The sequence below is a fragment of the Nanorana parkeri genome, unplaced genomic scaffold (assembly GCF_000935625.1).
Source record: "Nanorana parkeri isolate BGI_ZX_2015 unplaced genomic scaffold, ASM93562v1 scaffold2, whole genome shotgun sequence".
NCBI classification, from domain to species: Eukaryota; Metazoa; Chordata; class Amphibia; order Anura; family Dicroglossidae; genus Nanorana; species Nanorana parkeri.
The window spans coordinates 3,583,417-3,606,959 of record NW_017306270.1 but is presented as its reverse complement, the minus strand read 5'-3'; the positions used below and the strand labels follow the sequence as shown (position 1 = coordinate 3,606,959).

Genomic DNA, 23,543 nt, shown 5'->3' with positions numbered 1-23,543 from the left:
GGGAAGGAGGGCGTTCAGGAAACTAATTAGAATCTTGAAGACCCCTTTAGAATATGAGAACCCCCCAACATCTGGCCCTCCATCATACGTGAAGGAGTATGGAGTACTGCTTGGTACTTATTCAGGAAGACATTAGAAAAATGAAATAAAAACACAAGCAAAGTAGCAAACCATTAGAAAAAGCCACAAAAAGTGTCATGAACGGTGTTGACCCGCTGCCGCAAGAACCTGCTGCTCCCCAGTGTATTCACCTGCTGCTACATGTGCCACAAATGACAGATGTGTACTAACCAATAGAGATCCTGGGTGACATCTGAATAAATATCTGTATCTGCAAATACTGCCTGCTCTAATACGCTCCCCATTTTCCTCCTGCACATACTGCTTGTCATCCTACCCCTCTACATTTCTGTCCTGCACATACTGTACTGCTTGCTCTCTCCTTTTCTGTACACCCTGCCTGTTCTTATACCCTCTGCACTCCTCTCCTGCACATAATGCTCACTGTCATACTCTCCACACTCCTCTCCTGCACATACTTCCTCTGTCCATACCCTTTGCATTCCTTTCCTGTACACACTGCCCCCTGTCATACCCTCCACACTCCTCTCCTGTATATACTGCCCCCTGTCCTACCCTCCACACTCCTCTCCTGTATATACTGCCCCCTGTCCTACCCTCCACACTCCTCTCCTGTATATACTGCCCCCTGTCCTACCCTCCACACTCCTCTCCTGTATATACTGCCCCCTGTCCTACCCTCCACACTCCTCTCCTGTATATACTGCCCCCTGTCCTACCCTCCACACTCCTCTCCTGTATATACTGCCCCCTGTCCTACCCTCCACACTCCTCTCCTGTATATACTGCCCCCTGTCCTACCCTCCACACTCCTCTCCTGTATATACTGCCCCCTGTCCTACCCTCCACACTCCTCTCCTGTATATACTGCCCCCTGTCCTACCCTCCACACTCCTCTCCTGTATATACTGCCCCCTGTCCTACCCTCCACACTCCTCTCCTGTATATACTGCCCCCTGTCCTACCCTCCACACTCCTCTCCTGTATATACTGCCCCCTGTCCTACCCTCCACACTCCTCTCCTGTATATACTGCCCCCTGTCCTACCCTCCACACTCCTCTCCTGTATATACTGCCCCCTGTCCTACCCTCCACACTCCTCTCCTGTATATACTGCCCCCTGTCCTACCCTCCACACTCCTCTCCTGTATATACTGCCCCCTGTCCTACCCTCCACACTCCTCTCCTGTATATACTGCCCCCTGTCCTACCCTCCACACTCCTCTCCTGTATATACTGCCCCCTGTCCTACCCTCCACACTCCTCTCCTGTATATACTGCCCCCTGTCCTACCCTCCACACTCCTCTCCTGTATATACTGCCCCCTGTCCTACCCTCCACACTCCTCTCCTGTATATACTGCCCCCTGTCCTACCCTCCACACTCCTCTCCTGTATATACTGCCCCCTGTCCTACCCTCCACACTCCTCTCCTGTATATACTGCCCCCTGTCCTACCCTCCACACTCCTCTCCTGTATATACTGCCCCCTGTCCTACCCTCCACACTCCTCTCCTGTATATACTGCCCCCTGTCCTACCCTCCACACTCCTCTCCTGTATATACTGCCCCCTGTCCTACCCTCCACACTCCTCTCCTGTATATACTGCCCCCTGTCCTACCCTCCACACTCCTCTCCTGTATATACTGCCCCCTGTCCTACCCTCCACACTCCTCTCCTGTATATACTGCCCCCTGTCCTACCCTCCACACTCCTCTCCTGTATATACTGCCCCCTGTCCTACCCTCCACACTCCTCTCCTGTATATACTGCCCCCTGTCCTACCCTCCACACTCCTCTCCTGTATATACTGCCCCCTGTCCTACCCTCCACACTCCTCTCCTGTATATACTGCCCCCTGTCCTACCCTCCACACTCCTCTCCTGTATATACTGCCCCCTGTCCTACCCTCCACACTCCTCTCCTGTATATACTGCCCCCTGTCCTACCCTCCACACTCCTCTCCTGTATATACTGCCCCCTGTCCTACCCTCCACACTCCTCTCCTGTATATACTGCCCCCTGTCCTACCCTCCACACTCCTCTCCTGTATATACTGCCCCCTGTCCTACCCTCCACACTCCTCTCCTGTATATACTGCCCCCTGTCCTACCCTCCACACTCCTCTCCTGTATATACTGCCCCCTGTCATACCCTCCACACTCCTCTCCTGTACATACTGCCCACTGTCATACCCTTCACTCTCCTCTCCTGTACATACTGCTCCCACTGTCATATCCTCCACATTCCTCTCCTGTATATACTGCTCCCTGTCATACCCTCCACACTCCTCTCCTGTACATACTGCCCCCTGTCATATCCTCCACATTCCTCTCCTGTACATACTGCCCCCTGTCATACCCTCCACACTCCTTTCCTGTACATACTGCCCTCTGTCATACCCTCAACACTCCTCTCCTGTACATACTGCCCACTGTCATACCCTCTGCACACCTCTCCTGTACATACTGTCCCCTGTTATACCCTCTACACTCCTCTCCTGTACATACTGCCCACTGTTATACCCTCCACACTCCTCTCCTGTACATAATGCACATACTGCCCACTGTCATACCCTCCACACTTCTCTCCTGTACATACTGCCCACTGTCATACCCTCCTCTCCTGTACATACTGCCCACTGTCATACCCTCCTCTCCTGTACATACTGCCCACTGTCATACTATTAACACTCCTTTAATGCCCACCAAAGCGTGCTTTCAGCATAGTTTTTTTTTTCACAACACAGAATATAAGATTTTATATTTACTTTACATTTCTCTGTAACTGTTATCTTATGACGGGATTATGGTACCCATTTACACCTCTCCTATTGTCTCCATAGATCCCACAGTGGTGCGCGGAATACTGCCTATCTGTTAATTATCGACATGGGACCGTCGTATGTACCCAGGTTCAAAAACAGACCGCCATCTGGCTCGCCATGAGGATGGCAGATGAAATGGATGTCAACATTGGACATGAAGTTGGCTACGTTGTACCTTTTGAGAATTGTTGCACTAACGAGACAGTCTTAAGGTTGGTGGTGTTCCTCCATTTAATCCCTGTGACCTTGTCCAACTCTCAGTTCACACCGCAAAAGGATGGTGAAAAGAGACTGGCTCTGCGTGCAGCAAATCACTGTCATGAAAAAGCAGCAGCCTTTCACTGGGAAATTTACTGCAATAGCAGTAATTTTATGCAGCCTGATTAGGTTTTTAACCCCTGCATTGACAGCTCATAAATTTAGGAAGTAAATCTGTAAATTATTATTCATTTGCAGACTTCACATTTAAAGTGCACAGACCTGTTTTGTTTTGAAGCCAGCAAATGCACCAGCTCATGATCTGCCTATTTTTACTGTACATTTATGTTTAGTGCAGACTTAGAATAGATGTCAGGGGACCCATGCCATACTGACATGTATTCGATACTCTTAGAATATGCCTGTCTATATTCACAGTCAGGCACTGATGGGGCTCCAAAGAAAACAAATGTTATTTAATAGGCATCCCTTGGCAAGGCACCTTGTCCCCATGTGGCTGTGGACAAGGGATTCATCCCCACATCCAGGGGTCTGGGGGGGACGCTAATCAGAATCTGGAAGCCCCCTTTTAGAATATCCAGATATCTGGCCCTCCACCATACATGAATATGGTACATGAGTATGGAGTACTTAGTACCCCTTTTGTACTCGCATACCAAAAAATGTAAAAAATAAAATAAAAACACACAACTAACCTTTCTGTCACCCCTAAAAAATTGGGTTTTAAATATATCGAGGTAATGCATGAAATCAGCCACAGGACCATTTTCAGGGTCATGTGATGGGTCTGAAATAGGCCACATTTAAAATAACAGCATCACTGAGTCTCTTCACTTCTGCAACCCACAGGGAAAGGTGAGAGGGGCTGGCATATGGGAGGGTAAAGCTGTTGGCCATAAGGGAAGGGCTGTTATAGACCGGCTGTATTTCCATGTAGACTGCAGTGGGTAATAGTAATTTGTGATGCAAGGCTGCATTACATGACAGCACAATTGTCAAAACACCTAACAGGGGCAGTCCAGTGACAGCCAAGCTCGGGTGAACAGGGATGTATGTGGCTGGTTGTCATCTGCCCAGGAAGTGGTTCACTTTGGTTCATTTATGCATGTATGTATGTATGTATGTACAGGGGCGTATCTGCCGCGAGGCAAACAAGGCGTTTGCCTGGAGCGGCAGATTCGCTCCGGGTCAGTCCGGGGGAGGGGGGGGTCGGCGTTGCTGCCTTGCCTAGGGCAGCACCAAAGTTAAATACACCGCTGTGTATGTATGTATAAACAAAAAGAAAGCGCTACTACCTAAAAGGGATCACAGAAGTGTATTTGGAACATATGGTGATGGATGTAGGAAAAGAAGAGGAATCGCTCACAGTTGGCTGGAGGTGGTAATTGCCATCCTGATGAAGATTGGAACGGTGGTCTTTTCGTACTGTTGCCTATTCAGATCCCCTCAAGGTGTGCACCAATGCTAAAAAACATTCCAACATAAACCCCAGTGAAAACAGGGCCCTTAAAGATCTGGTTTCCAACAAGAGCATCATCATCAAACTAGCAGACAAGGGGGGAGGGATCGTTATTCAAAACCGTTCTGATTACATTGCAATAGCCAGTAGGTTGCTTGCTGATAAATCTACCTACCAACAACTCTCACAGGACCCTTCAGTAACATTCACCAAAGAGCTTGATACTCTTACCAAAGTAGCACTTAAAAAGGGACATTATTTCTAAAAAAGAGGTCCTTCTTATACCCTAAGTGCCCGAGCACACCATATTTTTAGCACTTGACAAAAAAGACAGTACCAAGAGACCACCGTTCCAATCTTCATCAGAATGGCAATTACCACCTCCATCCAACTGTAGCACTCCTTTTTGTTTTCTATTTCTTCTGTGCACAGGGCTCCTCTCCCTGTTAAAGGAGACAGCACACCAACTACTCCCACCAACATCCCTACCACCAGTAGTGCACTTAACACATGTTTGTTTGTTTCATGTATGTAACTCTAAAGTGCATAAATGATATATGCATGAATGGATCATTAAAGTGCAATACAATGTCCAAAAACATATATGTATAGAAAAAGTGCACATAGCACTATAATAATCACTTGATCTAATCGATCTATTAGGTATGGCTTGAGCTGACGCGTTTCATCAAAGTATTGACTTTTACAACTTTTTTTTTTTAAACGTAGCAGGCCAAGCCATATTCATTGATTATATTTGTTCAAGGAATTATGTCTCCACGCTTTCACAGTAGTGCTCTCAAAATGTGATCACTCCAAATAAGTAAATACGTAAGTAAATGAAAAGACTGTGTTATGGTTAACACTAACCCTAGTCCACTGCTCCAGGCAAAATAAGATTCTTGTAGCAGTGTATGTGTTCTGTAACTTCTGATGAGTTTCCTGTGCTAATTGCAGGTATTGCACAGATGACATGTTCCTAAGGGAGATGATGTCCAGCCCTCTATTATCCGGTTATGGAGTTCTAGTTATTGATGATATTTGCAAGCGATCTGTGTCATCGGACGTTCTTCTGGCATACCTTAAAAACATACTCTTGGCAAGACCTGAACTGAAAATTGTGCTCATCACCCCACCTGAGCTGTCTGACAAGCTAGTGACTTACTATGGCAGTGTACCCCTCATCGAGGTAGAGTGCCCGCAATCTGCAGAGGTAGTATACGCCCCTGGCGTTCAGAGGGACCCTTTCCTCGCTGCCATCCGGCTTCTGTTCGAGATACATCACTCTCAGGAAAAAGGGGACATTGTTGTCTTCCTGGCTTGCGATCAAGTAAGTGGGTGTGAGTTTTGGGCTTTTTCTGCACATTCAATGCCTTCCAGAACAAATTACCGTGAGCTAAATAAATAGACATTAGTGGATGTTAATACAACGTCTGCCAGGGCTGCTTTTTCAGCCATTCGAGGTTTCTCACATTTTCCAAATACTTGCATTGGAACATTTGAGCTGCCATGTGTGAGAGCACCTGTCCACAGTGGATTTTATATATCTTATTAGATTGGTGATGGTGTGATATTTTTAGATAGATATATTTCGGAGTGAACATATAATAGTTTTTGGCTAGTTAATTACTTTAATTGACTTTTTTAGTTCAGCTGATGTTTTATATCTAATATACTATATTTTTTAGTCAACTGTCGGTGTCACCTAGTGCTGTGGTTCTCAACTGGTGGGTGGTGACCCAAAAGTGGGTCGCGACCACATGTTCAGTGGGTCGCTGCATGCCTTTCACTGCACTAGGTGAGACCCTCCTCAGCCTCCCCCATAGCCCAGCACTGTCAGATCTCATGCCGAACAGCCATTAAACATATGCTGCTTGGCGTGGAGCGTCAGTTTGAGGTGGGGTGGGGTGGGGTGGGCTGGGGGTATGCCCGTGAGGGAGCTCCATCCATACGTGCATTGCTTACAGCTCGGGTGACCGAAGTGATGTCACATTCTGGCTCCCAGCACCTCTACAGGGAGTGCAAGGGAGCTGTACAAGCAATGCATGTATGGATGGAGTTGTCACAGCACAACACTGAACCCCTAAAAAAAAAATCAGAATGTGTATGCGTGTGTGAGAACCTCCGTGAGTGTGTGAGATTGTGTGTGTCTGTCAGTTTTTCAAATGCAAAGTACCACACAATCACACCTACTGTTTATTCTGGTGCAGGAGGTGCGTTGCCATTCATTTGAATAGCACCCCAAACACACCTCCCACCCTCAGTTTGATCACTTGCACCGGAACATGCGGTACCGCAGTGCCGTGCGTTCCAGTATGGGTCGCGACTTAAAGGAGAACTATGGGGTCAGTGTTTTTCCCCATAGTTCTCCTTAGGGTAACGGAAGGACACAAACTAGCGTCCTCCCGTTACCCTAAGCTCAGTATACCGCGAACTACAGCTCGCGGTATGCTGAGACGCCGCAGCCGGAGCGGATCCCGACTTAGACGATGGGATCTGCCCAGCTGCGTGAGTGACAGCTGGCTCTGCCTATCTAGAGGCAGAGCCAGCTGTAACCGCCCCTCCCCCGTCCGTTCTGCCAGTCAGCGCTGGCAGATCGGAGCGGGGAGAGGGGAATCCAGCCCCTCCCCCTGTCACGGCAGAGAGCCGTGACAGGATCGAGAGGTGAGCGAACCCGGTATGTGTTCGCTCACCTTCCGATCTACTGAGCCGACCTGTGACAGTCTCATTGTCGCAGGTCGGCTAGAACTATGAGGTGAGTGGAAATCACTCATCTCATAGTTCTCCTTTAATGACCAAGTACAAATGAGGGTTATGAGGTTATGCAGGTGGAGAACCACTGACCTAGTGAATATATGGATTCTAGCAGGAGTGAATTACAGAAAAGTTGAAGTCCAGGTGTAGCTACTTGCATCAGTCCACCTTGGTCCAATGTAAGCATGCATATGTCGCAACTAAGCGGCCTCTGGGGATCCTGTAAAGCAGTGTAATAGCCGGAGCTACTACAGTGCTGAACACAGTCTTCCGGGCCCTGAAAACAAAGGGGGTCCCTCACTCAGCACATCAGCCATTCAGAAAACGCATAGTATTTTTTTTATAAGTGTATATATATCAGGCATTCTTTGATTGGACAAGTTGTGGATTGTGACGACTTGGAAGATCATGGCCAGCACTGTAGTAGCTCCAGCTTCTACAGTCCTTTACATGATCCCCATCAGGCCGATCAGCTATGGTATATGTATACTTACATAGGGCCAAACTGGACCAATGTAAATATGCATAATAATTTAAACCCAGAGTTCAACTTTAAGGTTGGGTTCACACCTAGGCGGCACCAATTGTACGCATTTCATACGCGCATTAACAGCATGCGGTTATATGCACATTTGTATGCGCGTTTAACGCGCGTACATGGAGACGAGCATTTTGATTGGCAGCTCATAAACTATTGTGGGCAATGGATGAACGCACGTATAAACGTGCAAAAACCTTCACAAATATGTACAACATGCTTCTGTTGCGCGTTTTTGGGCATTTTCAATTAAGTCTATGAGGCAAAAAAGCACTTTTATCTGCCCAAAGAAGCTCCTGTACCTTTTCTGGCATTTTTCTGCTCAGGTCGAGCCAGGGCCACTGAAAATCATCGGGTTTATTTTGTTGGGCAGTTAAAAGTGCTTTTTGCTTTTTTCGAAACCTAAGTGTGAACCAGGCCTATGACCCTCAAAGACAGCTCAAATTTTGGCTGATTCCTGTTTGAATTGGCTAAAATTCAAGCTGTTGATGGCCCTGCACACACCACCCAGCCTGGCCAAAGTCTATTAAAAAAATCAACTAAGCTGGGTGGAAAATTATCAGCCGAACCGTGACTGTATCCTATCAGATGTAGTCACTATTTGGCAGCTCCATTGTTTTTAGGCTGCTCTGGCTGCCTGAATACAATAATCGGCAGTGGAAGTTCCTCCATCCACGCTGTTAGCATGGATGGGAAATCGATTGATTTTCTCTCTTTCAGCCCACGTTTGAGCCGTGTATGGCAGCTTATAGAGTAATATAAACAGAGGGAACTTTCATAATTGAACACACATTTACAAGGCTATTCACTGAAGGGTGAAGAGTTTGGAGAAGGCAGGAGAAGGGAACGATCTAAGACAACATAGCTGAACTGGAAAGTGAGCTGATTTGGAGAACTTGTCCAAATCTAGATTGTTCACCTCTCCGGCCTTCTCCAAACTCTTCACCCTTTTGTGAATATACCTGTTACTGTTTGCTGGATAGCAATATTAAATCACTTATTGCTTTTGTTCGTTACCTGAAACTGCTTTTGAAGGGCAGGTAGTTACTATGTAAAAACACTGATCTTGTATTGGTTGTTGCAGTGGTTGAGGATTCTGTTTAACAATTTGTAGTTGTTTTCAGGAAATAAGCAAGGCCTTTGAAATGATCCATCAGGAAGCCTTACATATGAATCCGGCACTGGGTGAACTACATCCCATTCCAATCTATCCTTATCACAGTCTGCCTTATTACATGCCGTACAATGGGCTGGCCCATGGCGGCAATGACTACAGGAGGATCGTGATCTTAACAAGCAGCCATGGCGAGTCTCTGGTCTGGATAAGCAACGTGCACTTTGTCATTGATGTTGGACTGGAGAGGAGGAAGGTAAATGGTTTATTTCATTCTATCCTACTGCATCTCCCTAACTATATCTCTGTACTTAGAGTGTATGTCAAGCCTATATATTTTTTTTAAAATGTTTAAAAGATTGGGGAAGATAGAGTAGCTGTCATTTTCTTTACCAATATCCTAGGCTCAATTTGAGAAATGTTTCCTTTTTTTTTTTTTTCATTTAATTGTTATAATGATGAGGTTTTTAACACAGTGACAAGAGTTTCACCCGGCAGGAAATGAGGGGAAATCTAGCGGCATCAATAAAAAGCTGACGGAGGTTCTGGCCTTTCCCTGCTCTACGGAGAATTGGCATTTCTCTTTCGTTCTTTGAAGGAAACGGCAGAGATCTTGTATTCCTGACCACCATGTTATAACGCCACCTTCAGGAGTAGGACACTAGGCAAAAAAAACAAAAGCATAGCCTAGAGGAGGCCCCTGTTGGTGGCCATCATGCTTTTGGAAACATACCTGCAGTGTCCTAGTGGGGTTTTGTTTCCTCTTTGATCCAATGTGGGGTGCCATCTGCGGTCACTTCAGCACCCATCTTCCTAGGGGTTATCCGGTAAGGAGTGCAGCAGGACACCTTTGTTATTCCCTGATGGTGGCCAAACCCACCCCAGCTAGCATTTTTTTTTTCCTGTCTGTGTTGCCATTGTAGATTTACCCCCTCTTCCATTCTGGTAAAGCTGCTATCACCATGACCGTAAGTGAGAGAAAGTTTCTCTAAATGAGACCCCCAATAACAGTAAAAACTTCCCCACTTTATCCATGAAATGGCCATACACTTCAAGATTACAGTTGTCCCTTGGCAGGCAGTATTTTCTGTCCTTAATACAGATAGAGTACTGAAAGAGTAATGAGGACCATACAGACAATAATATTCTGCTAATCCCAAACGCTTTCAATAAGTATTAAAATACAGAAATTATGGGACAGATCAGAAGAACCTACCAGCATCCCTGCCATATAGATATAAACTGTTGGTGGTAGTTGGCCTTACTTTGATTCATCATCTTTGGGATTCAGAGATGGTGGTAGGTTGCCTTACTTTGATTCCTCATCTTTCGGATTCAGAGATGGTGGTAGGTTGCCTTGCTCTGATTCATCATCTATAGGATTCGGAGATGGTGGTAGGTTGCCTTGCTTTGATTCATCATCTTTGGGATTCAGAGATTGTGGTAGGTTGCCTTGCTTTGATTCATCATCTTTGGGATTCAGAGATGACGATAGGTTGCCATGCTTAGATTCATCATCTTTGGGATTCAGAGATGGTGGTAGGTTGCCTTACTTTGATTCATCATCTATAGGATTCGGAGATGGTGGTAGGTTGCCTTGCTTTGATTCGTCATCCATGGGATTCAGAGATGGTGGTTGGTTGCCTTGCTTTGTGTCATCATCTTTGGGATTCAGAGATGGCGATAGGTTGCAATGCTTTGTTTCATTGTTTTGGTGATTCAGAGATGGTTGACATTTATTAAAAAATTGGTCATGTATGTGGCCAGCATGATAGAAGTTTTTGTTACACGTGGCTGCTAGTTACTGTTTGTTTGTAAAGTTCTAATTCTACCTTATGACCAAAAATGTACTTCAAATCACAAGAAGTATGCACATAATGGGCCATATATACTTGATTTGCTCTTCTTGACAGTCTATATACATCTAAAAGAATGTCTGGGCAAAATGAAAAAAAAATATGTTAATCTGTTTATCACATGCACATGTCCCCAGACAAATACCCGTTGATCTGCCAGAAATCTAGTGAGTTTGTAGGGAGCTGACAATGTAGCTTCTGTTATTCTGCTGGACTACAGACCCCCACTTTATGCTATGGAGAGAAGGGGCGGTGTTGTGTAGTCCACCAGGAGAGAACTTGGACAGGGCTGACAACACTGCTTACGAATCTTTTTATTTAAAAAAATTGTGATATTTACACTCTTAGCCTCACCCTGCGAGAGGCTAAGAGAGACCATGACAATCTGTTGTCACCAAAGGACAGGATTACAAAGTACCTTCCCCTCTCCTCTCTCTATAACATCGAGTGAGGTGTTTCAAAGTCCACAGAGATAGCTAAAAACAGTGCAACTGATGAGAGTACAGCACAGACAGGGATCATAGGAGGTTTTCAGCTGGCAGGATTTCTGGCAGGACCAAAAGGTGCTTGCACTTATCGAACAGATCTAACAAAAAGGCTTTTATTGGTATGTTTAACAGATCGAAAGGGAGCAAATAAGAGAAATTCATTCTTATGGTTTACATACACTTTAATTGTGGCCACTAGCTTGCTGGTAGGATGATATTCTGTGATCCCCGGGTGTGAAAACTGTATAGATGTGTGAGATGGTATTTGGGAAATCAGACATTAAGACTGGATTCACACCTGGGCGTAGCACAGGCATGTTTTTTTCTGCTCGTTTTTTAGCACGTTTTTCCATTCAGTGAAACGCGCGTTTCACTGGCGGTATGATTTTTTAAAAAAATTCCTTTTTACTTTCTCTATTTAAAAAAAAAAAAGAAAAAAATTTTAACTTTCAAACTTCCCGCCGCTTCCAAGGGACGTAACCCGGAAGTCGGCAGCCACCGGAGGACACAGCGGGGATCGCGGGCAAGGTAAGTCCTACGCTGTATTCCCAAGTGTGGCTCGGGGTTACCACTTTGTTAAACCTGAGCCACACTCGGCAATACCAATGGAAACACGTGGAAAAACGCCCCAAAGAAACTCCTGTACTTGTTTGGGCGTAGGGCATTTTTCAGCACGTTTCCACGGACTGAAATACGCCCAGGTGGGAACCATGCCCATAGGGAAGTATGGGATTTCACTGTTTGAGCATTTTACAGCACGTTGATCAGCACTGTAAAACGCCCAGGTGTGAACCCGGCCTAACTTGTTGCTGTGATGCTGCATGTTCTAGTCTCTAACGCATTGTAAAATAAACCAAACCACTTGGAAAAGGGATTATTCTCGGGTCTCAAGAGTTCCCGGATTTGACAAAGGCAACCTGTCATTTATCAGCTACTCTCAAACCTCAAAGGCATTGTAGCTGATGTAATCTGAGGTCTGGCCTTTCCCTCAACTTGGCTGTATGACGGAGCAATTTGTATTATTGTCCTCAAATATCATACAAGCACAATATTTTATTGCTAATAAGTCATTAATATTAAAGCTAAATTCCATGCAGAAATGTTATTCCATTTATAAATAGTTCCTTTGTTACCTTTTCTCAATATCGTCATGTTATTCCGAACAAGCATCCTGACTCTGCAACAGTATCTCTAGGATCTGTGTATGTACAGCCAGGGGCATGGGCCATTCTGTCTGACTCCAGCGTGTCATGTGCTCGTGCATGCTGGCTAGTGGCCTTAGATGACCGGTCACTCGTGTGACCATGCGTATGTGTGTCAGTGCACATGCATTGGTGTGTTGTGTATCTGTGATGTTGGGCATGCTTACTGGCTTGTGATGTTGGGGGTGCTTACTGGCTTGGAAGGTATTTAAATGCCTTCATTTCTGGTGGCTAGTGCTCTGTCTTCTTACCAGCCACCCTGCATGTTAAATTGCCACAGCTCCTGCTGTTCCTGCGATTACCTGACCTCGCTGATGTCTCCTGCCCTTTGTGCTGACCCTTGTTGTTTCTGCTTTTCTCTTGCCTGCTCTCTGCCTAGACACTGGTGGATGACCAATTTATTGGATCTACCGATAATTGGGGCTGATGATCCTACATTTTTAAATTATTGGTATAGATTACATTTACCGATTAATAAAGGTGGTCATACACTGTGTGAATTTCGGCCAGTTCTTGAGGAACTAGATGGGCAGAGCCAGCTGTCACTCATGCAGCTGGGTGGATCCAGACAGTATTGTTGGGATCTGTCCCGGCTGCGGCGCTCTCAGTATATCGCGGGCAATAGCCTGCTATATACTGAGCTTTGGGTCACGGGAGGAGATTAGTATATTTCCTCCCCTGACCCTAAAGAGAACTATGGGGAAAAACACCTACACCCATAGTTCTCTTTTAATCCAACCCTGAAAGTTTGCCTTAATGTGCCCATACACCTTACGATTATCGTACGATAATGGTATGCGATCGACTTTTCGTACGACAATCGTAACGTGTGAATGTAGTGCCCGACCGTTAGTACTGTACAATCGTATGACTTTTGATATTCAAGCATGTTTGAAAACTTTGGTCGATCGTACGATGTTCGCATGGTTGGTGGCGTTTCCGTCCGTCAAAAGTCGCACGATTAACACTGCTCATGCGCAAACGAAAATAGGTGCGGTTGATTACCGTAATTCGTCCAGGTGTTTTTTTAACTACCGCTGATTGAACCTTGCGATAATCGGGGCAGGATGGGGCCGCCGTACGAAAATCGTAGGACGGTTCGATCATCTGACTAAAAGTTTAGTCCGATAATCGTACGGTGTATGGGCACCTTTAGGCTGGCCATACACCTTACAATTATCTGCAGATTTTCTGTGGTCAGATGGAAAAAGTGCAACAGATTGGCCCAGGTGGAGTTTACTCCATCCACACAGTTAAGTGTAGATGGAGGAATCTGTTGCATCTTTTCCATCTGACCACAGAAATTCTGCAGATAATTGTAAGGTGTGTGGCCAGCTTAACTCTAAACCTTACCCGAAATCTCAGGCAAGGCCTTAATGGGCAATTGTAACCTAATAATTGCAAGCTGTGCAAAAGGTTCAGGTATTGCTTGTGTTTATCAGGGAATTCTCAAGCTGTTTAGAAGGGCAATTAATAAGAAATTACGAGCACTGGGAAAGCCCTCATTGTTGTTTAAAGAGATGTTCCAGCTTGTTGGATATTCGCTCTGCAACTGGATACCAGTTGTTCACTGATGAGACGTTTAACAAACTTGTACTACTGATGTTTGTAGCATGAGGGGTTCGTGGCAGGTCTTAGTGCTTTGACAGAAAAGACCTCTCTGTCAAATGTCACCTGTAGGACACTGAGTTGGGGGAACATCTACAAGTTAATTATTGTGTTGTTACCCATTGTTTTGTGTCTTGTGGCTCATGGACATTAACGATGCATGCTAAGTTACGTGACGGATTTGCACAAATGGAAAATCTGTATGATAATAAATGCCTACTACGGTCTTAATGCTAAACTCTTGACAGATATAAAATGCACAGTTTAATCATTAATACACCATTAAATGTATTTTTGCAAGCAGTGTAATGAACTGAATATGACCTGGAATCAGCCTCTCTCTGTCCCTGTACAGCAAAGCTGGAGCTTGAGAGGAAGAAACAGTGCAAGGAGCCAATCAGTTAATTTACTGACAAGGAAGATGCCGATAGAAGAAAGCAGAGTGACGGAGAGTGACATGAACTTATCTCTCTACTGCTTCTTCTTTCATTGTCCAGTACCAGGCTGGGGATGGTCCAACATCTGGGAAGTGGGTTGAATAATACTGGCCATCAGACTCCGGACATGCAGCAGTAGCAAAGAGGACTGGGCTGAAGTTGAATATTTCAGCTTAACCTATTTTTATCTTGTTATTGTGTTCTGAAGTTCTGCTTTAAGGGCTTATTAGCACCACCTCAGGTAGCCCTAAACTGCTCAATCCCGGATTCCTGGCCCAAGCATCAAATCTGGTTATGGAATAGGCAACAGAAATAGTCATCCTTAGGCTCCATTTACACTGGGCTGCGTGTATGCGGCTGGCCGAATACGCACGGAGCCGCTCTAAATTTTTTTTTAAAAATGCCGTTGTAATGTGCATTGTCCAGACTTTTCCGGCGTGAACAATGCAAAATAGTACAAGCGTGATATTATTATGGCGGATTCCGCACGTTCACAGCTATACAAAAGCCGCAAATGAGCGGAATCCGTGCAGATTAAAAATGTTAGCGTTTTCGTCCCGCGCAGGAAATGCAAATGCTATATGTGAATGGAGCCTTAGACCTGCAGGTAACATTTGTAGGGTTTGGAAGAAAATGCAGTTTTTGTCAGAGAGGTGGTACATACCCCCTGAGCTACTCTTGTTTTTACAAATGAGTTCTTGGACTAGGAGGTAGAAAGAGCCTCCTTCACTGCTGCACATACTAGGTCACAACCGTGCTCTGTCATTGTACAAAATACCTATACAACTCTGTCACTCAACTTTCATGCTTCACAGGAGGACCAAGTCCCCTGATGGTCCTTTATGAGCACACTGCAGTAGAAGAAAGCTGCAAAATAGCTGTGTAACTCTCAATCAACCGTCATGCTTCACAGGATGGCCAAGTCCTCTGATGGTCCTTTATGAGAACAGTGCTGTAGAAGAAAACTGCAAAATAACTGTGTAACTCTGTCAATCTCTGTTGATGTTTAACATGAGGACCATGTCCTCTAAATGTCCTTATCAGCACTCTGCAGTAGAAGAAATCTGCAAAAAAACTGTAACTCTGTTAATCAGTTTTCATGCTTCACATGAGGACCAAGCCCTCCGATGGTCCTTCTGAGCACACTGTAGTAGAAGAAAGGTCACATGAGGACCAAGTTCTCAGATAATCTTTGGGAGTATACTTCAGTAGAAAAAAGCTTCAAAAGAAACTGTGTAATTCTATCAATTCACTTTCAAGCTTCGCAAGAGTACTAAGTCCTCTAATGGTCCTTATGAGCACACTGCAGTGGAAGAAAGCTGCAAAAGCATCATGGCTTTTTATCCTTTGCCATAGTCCTCTGCTTCTGTGACTGGGAAACTGGCTCAGCTGCACCACTGACTGCTGAGCTTTTTAATAAAAAACAGTTACTCTTCTGTAATGAGAAAAAAAAGTGAGCTTTGGAATTTTAAAAGTACTTTTTTTGTACTGGCTGCCTTGACCATGTAGCAAATCCTGAACATGGCAGCCCCACCCATTGTGTTCGTGGGTGGGACGGTTCATAGTAAATGGACGATATAAAAGTTCCATGGCAAGCTAACTGAACTATAAACTGCTTCTAAGGATTAGTAATAAAGGTCCACAGATCTCCTGAGGAAGCCCAAGACTTGGCATCTGAAGTTTCCTCAGAGCAGTAGGGGCTGCCGAAGCCCGTTGTGGAAGGAAGAATATTATTCCTTCGATTACCCAGCCAAGTATCAGCATACACTTTGATTGCCAAGCCTGAGGAAGAAAGGGTACAATTAGTAAATTGCTGTGTAATTTATAGCCATGAAGATCATCAGTGCCAGCTACTTTTCATTACACAAAGTCACAGCTAATTGGCTTTGTCACTTTCCTTGTTAACACATAAAGGACCACTAAACCTAACGTACAACCCTGAAACATTCCGTAAATGAGGTGTTAATCACAAACAGAAATGTGTATGTTCAGTGACAGAGTATGACCACTTATGTTGGAATAATTTTTGGTAAACAGCCATAATAATGGTTATTGTTCTCTATAACCGGCTTTGATTGGCCAGTAGGAAATAAGAGACAATCCTTTGGTGAAATTTGCGGGGGGTCAGCGTGCTGAGTTTGATATTACCCCGTGCCAATGATTCCTCAAATGTTTTTTGAATATCTAGTCAGGCATTGGGAGGTGGGTAGCATTTTAACTCCCATATTAAAATTAGGTGATGGACACAGACTGCAGATAGACCCTGTGCAGAAGAATAGTTTGAGCCTTCCTTTATCATGTATGTAGTCATTGCCAAACCAATGATTTAGAGTCCAGAAATGTATTTTTATTGATTTGTCAAATGGCAGAAAGGATAGCAGGGGACAGCCAATGCGTTTTGGGAGCCTAACAATCTTAGGCAACTTGTTGCAAGATCTAATAGAGCCTAGGCTTGCATGTCAAAGCTAGACGTGGGTAGTCAGTGAGTGTCCCTATTATACAGCTTTGCAGCCAAAGCTCGGCCCTGATACATTTAGGTAGTGGCGTCAATAGGGGGGTGCAATGGGTGCGGCCCGCACTGAGTCGCACTGTCAATTACTTTGGTGTTGCCCCCCAAAGTGTCAATCACTTTGGTGTTGCCGGCGTCCTTCACCAAGATGGCCGCTGGCAGGTAACCGCGTGTGACTACATCACGCACATGCGCGATGACATCACGGCGGGGTGTCACTGATGGTAATACGCATTATGTATAAATTGTTGGTGCTATATAAGTTCCTGTAATAAATTTAAAAAACACTCTTTTAAAGTTCTCCTGTGTCTTGCCTTGTTGGGCAAAGCAAGAAACTCATGGCAGACCTCTGCTGTGCTTACCTTATATTTTGTTCTTCTGCCTTCCATTTGCCCAGGGAACAGAAGTGACATACCCAGCATTAGAAATCACTAGTAGCAAAGTCACAATAAGACCTAAAATTGGACACTTATTTCATCCGCAAATTCCGAATGTCCACTCCCAAATTCTTTAAGTCCCTGCTTTGAAATCTTGCCAGAACCATAGTAAGTTATTTGCCCATTGCAATTTAAACTCAGGGTTCCTGAGAAGTAAAGTGACCACCATGCATCATAAAGATCATTAACGAAAAATAAAATACTTTTGTTTACCTATAAAAAAAACATTATTTTTTTTATAATTCAGGTAATGACAATTAACTGAAACCTGCCTTGATTTTAAATGGCCACACACCAGCTGAAATTAGACTTTAGACTTACGGGAGGCAGGGAGAACTAGGTGGGATTACAGGAGTGAAGCCCAAGGCGTTCATCACTAGTGTTCAGTCATCTGCAGAATTGCAAGCTGTTAAGATGTTGTCACTCTCTCTTTACACTATACAGCCGTATAACTGGAGTAGTTGAATCATGGTACTTGACATATTTTTTGGCAGGAAAATCCATTTTAATAGGCATCTCTACTGTGTCCTTCAGCTATTCGGATGGAGTACAGCAATGTTTCCGTATGGTAAAGAATAATAGAATATTCTTATCTGTCTTCTCCCTCTTGGCTCTGATGTCTGCCGGGCTGACGGTAAACAATTGTTTGTTGTGATGCACATTTCTTTTTAACGTCTTGTGGATCATGAAATGAAGTACACAAGGCTCCGCAAATAACTGCGAAACTAATGAGTGCTGGAGAGCATCGAGCTCCAGGACACTAATGACTGAGAGTGGCACTGTTCCTGAAGCTCAGCAGGTTGTTTGTTGATGAGAGAGTGAGCCATTGGCGTCCTCTCTGTCGAAAGACCTCACAGGAAAGCCTGGGCTGTAGCCCTGCTCATTTACATTAGCGCATATCGATCTCCGGCTGGCCTGTGAGTGATCAATCAGGGAGAAGGTAATTGTACACGCACGCTGCTCAATGGTACTGGCCTACTCGGTGTTCTTTCACTTACTCTGTACAGGAGATATTGAATTGGGATTTCCCCTAGCTGCGGTTGGTCTGCCCACACAGTCGTTTTAAATTCAGGTTTGCAGCGTCCCCCCGCTGCTTGTTGGCATTATATGGAAAATGAGACCCGTCACCAGCTGGATTTTGTATAAAATTACAGACATCTCAATGGTTTTAAAGCTTTTAGTGGACAGACCGCGCCATGCATTTGGAGCTGCTCTGTTTCAAGAGCCACTTTATGCTTTGCTGTACCTCCTTTGGACCTCGATCCTTCTGGGTGGTATGGTCACCAGCTGAATCAGTGTGATCCACAGACAGCCTAACTCCCCAATAAGACACAAAGGTTTAAAGTGATATTAAATTCAAAACGTTTTTAGGCTATTTCAAATGCTGAAAATCATTTACAATGGATGCTGGTCCTTTTTAACTTTAAAAGTTTTTTAGCTTCCTGCAGAATCAGCTGGTCCCTGAGCACTGTTTTAGGGCGGCTCTTTGCAAAGTCCTATGGAGCCACTCTTTTGTGCTGTTAATCTGTGTGTGTCTCCACAACCACAGACACAGCAAAGCAAGCCACAACCCCCACCGCCCCCCACCCTGCTTCCTGCCCCCAATTCTCCTTTCTCCTCTCTTCTACCAGCTAGTCGATGGGGGCAGCACAGTGACTTAGTGATTAGCACTTCTGCCTTTTAGCACTGCTGGGGGTCCGCGGTTCATATCCCGGTCAGGACACTATCTGCATAGCGTTTGCATGTGCTCCCTGTGTTTGTGTGGGATTCCTCCAGGTACTCTGGTTTCCTCCCACACTCCAAAGACATGCTGCTAGGTTAATTGTCTAAATTGGCCCTTAGGGACATTATACATTAGCTTGCAAGCTCCTTGAGGGCAGGGACTGATGTGAATGCGCAGCATGGAAAGTGCTGCATAAATAAATAAATAAATAGAAGATGGACAGCTGCTGGTGTCTGCTCTGTCCCTTGTAATCTTGTACTGGAAAGGAAGTTCAGGGAAGCAGAACTGAGAGAGTTGGAGCCTGTAAGTGTTTGAGCACAAATGTAAAGAAACATATGGTTGTTTGATCTGGATTCATTATTGAAAAAGAAGTTTGAGAGTTTAATAGTACTTTAATCCAAAACCGTTTTATTTCTCAAAGCACTTTACAAAGGATGTATTTTACAGAGGATGCACTTTACAGAGGATGCTTACTGTTCATTTAAAGTGTAAAAAGACAATTATCTTCCCAGCCTGGTGTCTGCAATAAAGGCTGCAATAAAAAAATGAAAGGAGAAGGGAGGGTCTATCTAAGACTATACCAACTGACTATATAGTAATAGTATGTGTACTGAAACCATGCCTCTCAACCAGGTATAAATTGCTGTAATCCTCTTTAAGGAATTGTTATTCTTCCCCAGGGCAGGAATATGGGATCTGCCATGGCTGATCTCTAAAGGCATTAGATTTGGGGCTTTCATGTTTGTCCTAGCTTCTGTACACTGTGACCCACAACAACTAATATAATTGGTGAAGTCACAACCCAAAAACTTGTAGCTTCAAAAAAAAGTCTGCAATGGCAGCATTCATTATTCTATCCTAATAGGATGCCTTTTAAGGGGTTTACTAAGCGCTCCAGAATTAGGTTTTTATGTTGTTCCATTATTGTATCTTAAGGTTTACAACACCAGGATCCGGGCCGAGTCTGTCATCACTCAGCCGATCAGCAAGGTTCAAGCGGAGATGAGGAAGCAGATTCTTGTTTCTGGTCCTGCAGGTAAAACATTTGTGGAAGAAAAATGTATGTACGTTTGTAGCAGTGAAACGTGTATTTGATGTGCTTTTCCAGTAGTAAGTTCTCCCCTATGCACTGTAATCCTGCATTGTAATAGATACTGGCAGCATCGCATGTGCATTCTTGGCTGCTGTAAAACTGTGATGTGTTCCAGTATATTTTGATTGCAGGTTCTTCACCCTGAAGATTTTATAAGCCTTTTGTATAATTTGCTGATCACTATTAAAGGAGAACTATGGGGTCAGTGTTTTTCCCCATAGTTCTCCTTAGGGTAACGGGAGGACACAAACTAGCGTCCTCCCGTTACCCTAAGCTCAGTATACCGCGAGCTACAGCTCGCGGTATACTGAGACGCCGCAGCCGGAGCGGATCCCGACGTAGATGACGGGATCCGCCCAGCTGCGTGAGTGACAGCTGGCTCTGCCTATCTAGAGGCAGAGCCAGCTGTACCCGCCCCCTCCCCCGTCCGTTCCGCCAGTCAGCGCTGGCAGATCGGAGCGGGGAGAGGGGAATCCAGCCCCTCCCCCTGTCACGGCAGAGAGCCGTGACAGGATCGAGAGGTGAGCGAACCTGGTATGTGTTCGCTCACCTCCCGATCTAGTGTTTACTATATACTATTACTATAATATTACTATAATATGCTTTGAATATGATGGTGATGTATTAAAGCTAAACTCCATGCACAATAACATTTGTGTTAATTATTTAAAAGCAGCATATCTGGTACAAATATATCCTTTATTGCATCTATACCTGTTCCTGTGCTGCATAGAACCAATAAACAAGAGCCTTTTCTGGCTAGCAATGTACTCCTATTGATGATAGTGTCCGTTCTGTGCTGCTTGCCTTCTCTGAACGGTCTACTCATGGCCCCCTCTGATGTCATCAGGTGGAGACCAAGTGTGGGAGCTGATGTAGTACATACAAGCTATGCCTATCTAGGATACAACTCTGCCCACTTTGCTACATATCTTTCCACACATCTCTGTACCTTTTAGACTCCTTTTCCTGGGGAATCTTTTCATCCTATGTGATGACATCACAGACCCTAAGAAGAGGGGATGGCGGCTTCAGCACAGGGAGAGAGAGGTTGGGGCAGTTATTGTAGCTGCTGTCCAGAGATGACATCCCTATACATTAACTTTGTTCTGACCAATCCATCTGACCGGCATGTAGACTGTGTAGGAATATTGACCGGTAACAGAACATACGGGTGGGTTGCCCAAGCACTTATATCTGCAGGCAGACAGTTCGGAGAGCGAAGCCAATATTATTCGTCTTGCATATGCACGTTCCTGAGGCCAAGTACTCCTCAGTGATGGTAATGTAGCTACCTCAATTCACAAATGAGGCTCCCTGGGACCCACTAAGAACTTAATGTACCCCCCTTCCTTCCACACACAAAAAAAAACTCCATCATTTATATACTCCACTCATTTACATCCAGTTGTCATGCTTATGCAGCCTATAGCACACCCGAGATAAAATGCTTGTTTAGATTTGCTTATAGCACATTAAGGTCACTGGGGACACCATGGTACATTTCCATTTGTTTATTTGTCTTGCAGGTTATCCTAAATCTCCCATGTGCAAAACGTCATGTATATTATACTCCATTTATTTCATCATTTGCATTGAATGTTTTCCTCATTAACACAGTGCAGCTCCTTCTGGCATCTGTCTAACCGCATAATATGGAGGTTTGTGGAAGACACGCTAGATTAGTCAATAATTCTCTTCTTGGACGTTCTTGGAGGAGCTGCTACCACACAAAACCAGGGACACCTGATCAGAATAAAGGGGGGTCTCATGTGGAACCAAATATAGAACAAAAAAGAGGGCACATCCATAGAATCATTCTTTTGATCTTTATAAATACCATATTGGGCTGTAACCACATAATATGGCTTTCTCCACAGGGAAAATGTTCTGTCTCTACCCCGAAGAGGTCACCCAGACTGAAATGAAGACCTTCCTGACTCCGAAAGTCCAAGAGTCTAACCTGACATCCATGGTCCTGTTTCTGAAGAGGATGGATATTGCCGGTCTGGGCCATTGTGAATTTATTAACAGGCCAGGTACCTTTTACTTCATATATTTCTAAATTGTATTTCAAAAGTTACTTTAATTCCCATTTGACATGCTTGTGATGTAATGTCACGGCCGTGTTTTTAACAACAGTGGTAGACACTCCCTCTCATGGTTGTTTTATGTCAGACAGTACAATGGGGGTCCCTGCTGAGCAAGTTCTGAGAAAATGATGGCTTCTGATTGTTTTTGGCAGGGCCAATTTACCAGAAATCAAGCACAATGATTTTTGGAGCTTTTCTCACATTTGTTAGACAATTATCATACCTGTAGAATTACCTTATCCAATCATAGTGACTATGGCTTTCCAAGTGTTAAAAATGAATTTATTATCATGACAATAGTAACAGTAAAAATACTAACATGCTGAAAATGTCAGGCAATACATATTTGGTGTCTGTATCCAATACAGTAAATGATCGGTCCAGGAAATGCATGTATAATGAGACATTTGGATATAGAATATGAATGTATGCTTGCTACATAATTATAGCCCACCACCCTCTATTGCTTTTTATCTCTATCTTCTGAATCCCAGCTCTCCTCGTTCCCATTCCACATCACTGCTTTGTTTTTTCATTTTTGTTTTCTTTCTTCCTGGATTTCTTTGAGATTCCTTCCCGATCCTTATAACGCGGACAAGCTATCTAAGATGCTGACTGGTTATTAGTATAGTTGGATGCTTCTAGCTATTGTTTCATTCTTTATTCTCATTATCCACTGTACAGTTCACTTTTGTATGGCACCTTTAGGGTCATTGGTCATCTATCATATTGCATTTGAAGAGGCTGGTGATATACTTGTTATAGTTCTGTATTGATGGCATATGTTTCCATCACGTCCTGTATACTTAGTTTATTGTCTTGAGAGTAGAACTGTGACCAGGCTATGGACAGTCAATTATTTACATATTTGGAACAAGCCCTAAATGAACTTTTAAAACAACCTTTTAGTGACCTCTGTAGCTTTAGCATTGTGGAACAATTCATCTTCAGATTAATAGCAGAAGCACTAAAGTTGTTAGTCATTTTCACAGCAGTGATTCCCCCAATACAGCACTGGCTCAGAAGCTCAGCTTCCCTTCCGGTAGTAAATTAGCAGATCAGCTCACCCTGCTTCCACTTCTCACCAGTGACGCAGATTATCCTA

The 23,543-nt window shown here is 44.4% G+C and overlaps 1 protein-coding gene across 2 annotated transcripts in view; it reads left to right on the top strand.

Annotated features, from left to right (window-relative positions):
• Positions 1-23,543, top strand: part of DHX32 (DEAH-box helicase 32 (putative)) — a 66,713-nt gene that overhangs the window by 15,215 nt on the left and 27,955 nt on the right. For both annotated transcript variants that reach the window (XM_018562106.1, XM_018562030.1), the window contains exons 2-6: positions 2,927-3,120; positions 5,544-5,916; positions 9,003-9,248; positions 20,189-20,288; positions 22,226-22,384. In XM_018562106.1, the coding sequence (XP_018417608.1) occupies positions 2,927-3,120; positions 5,544-5,916; positions 9,003-9,248; positions 20,189-20,288; positions 22,226-22,384 (1,072 nt within the window). The remainder of the gene's footprint in view (positions 1-2,926; positions 3,121-5,543; positions 5,917-9,002; positions 9,249-20,188; positions 20,289-22,225; positions 22,385-23,543) is intronic.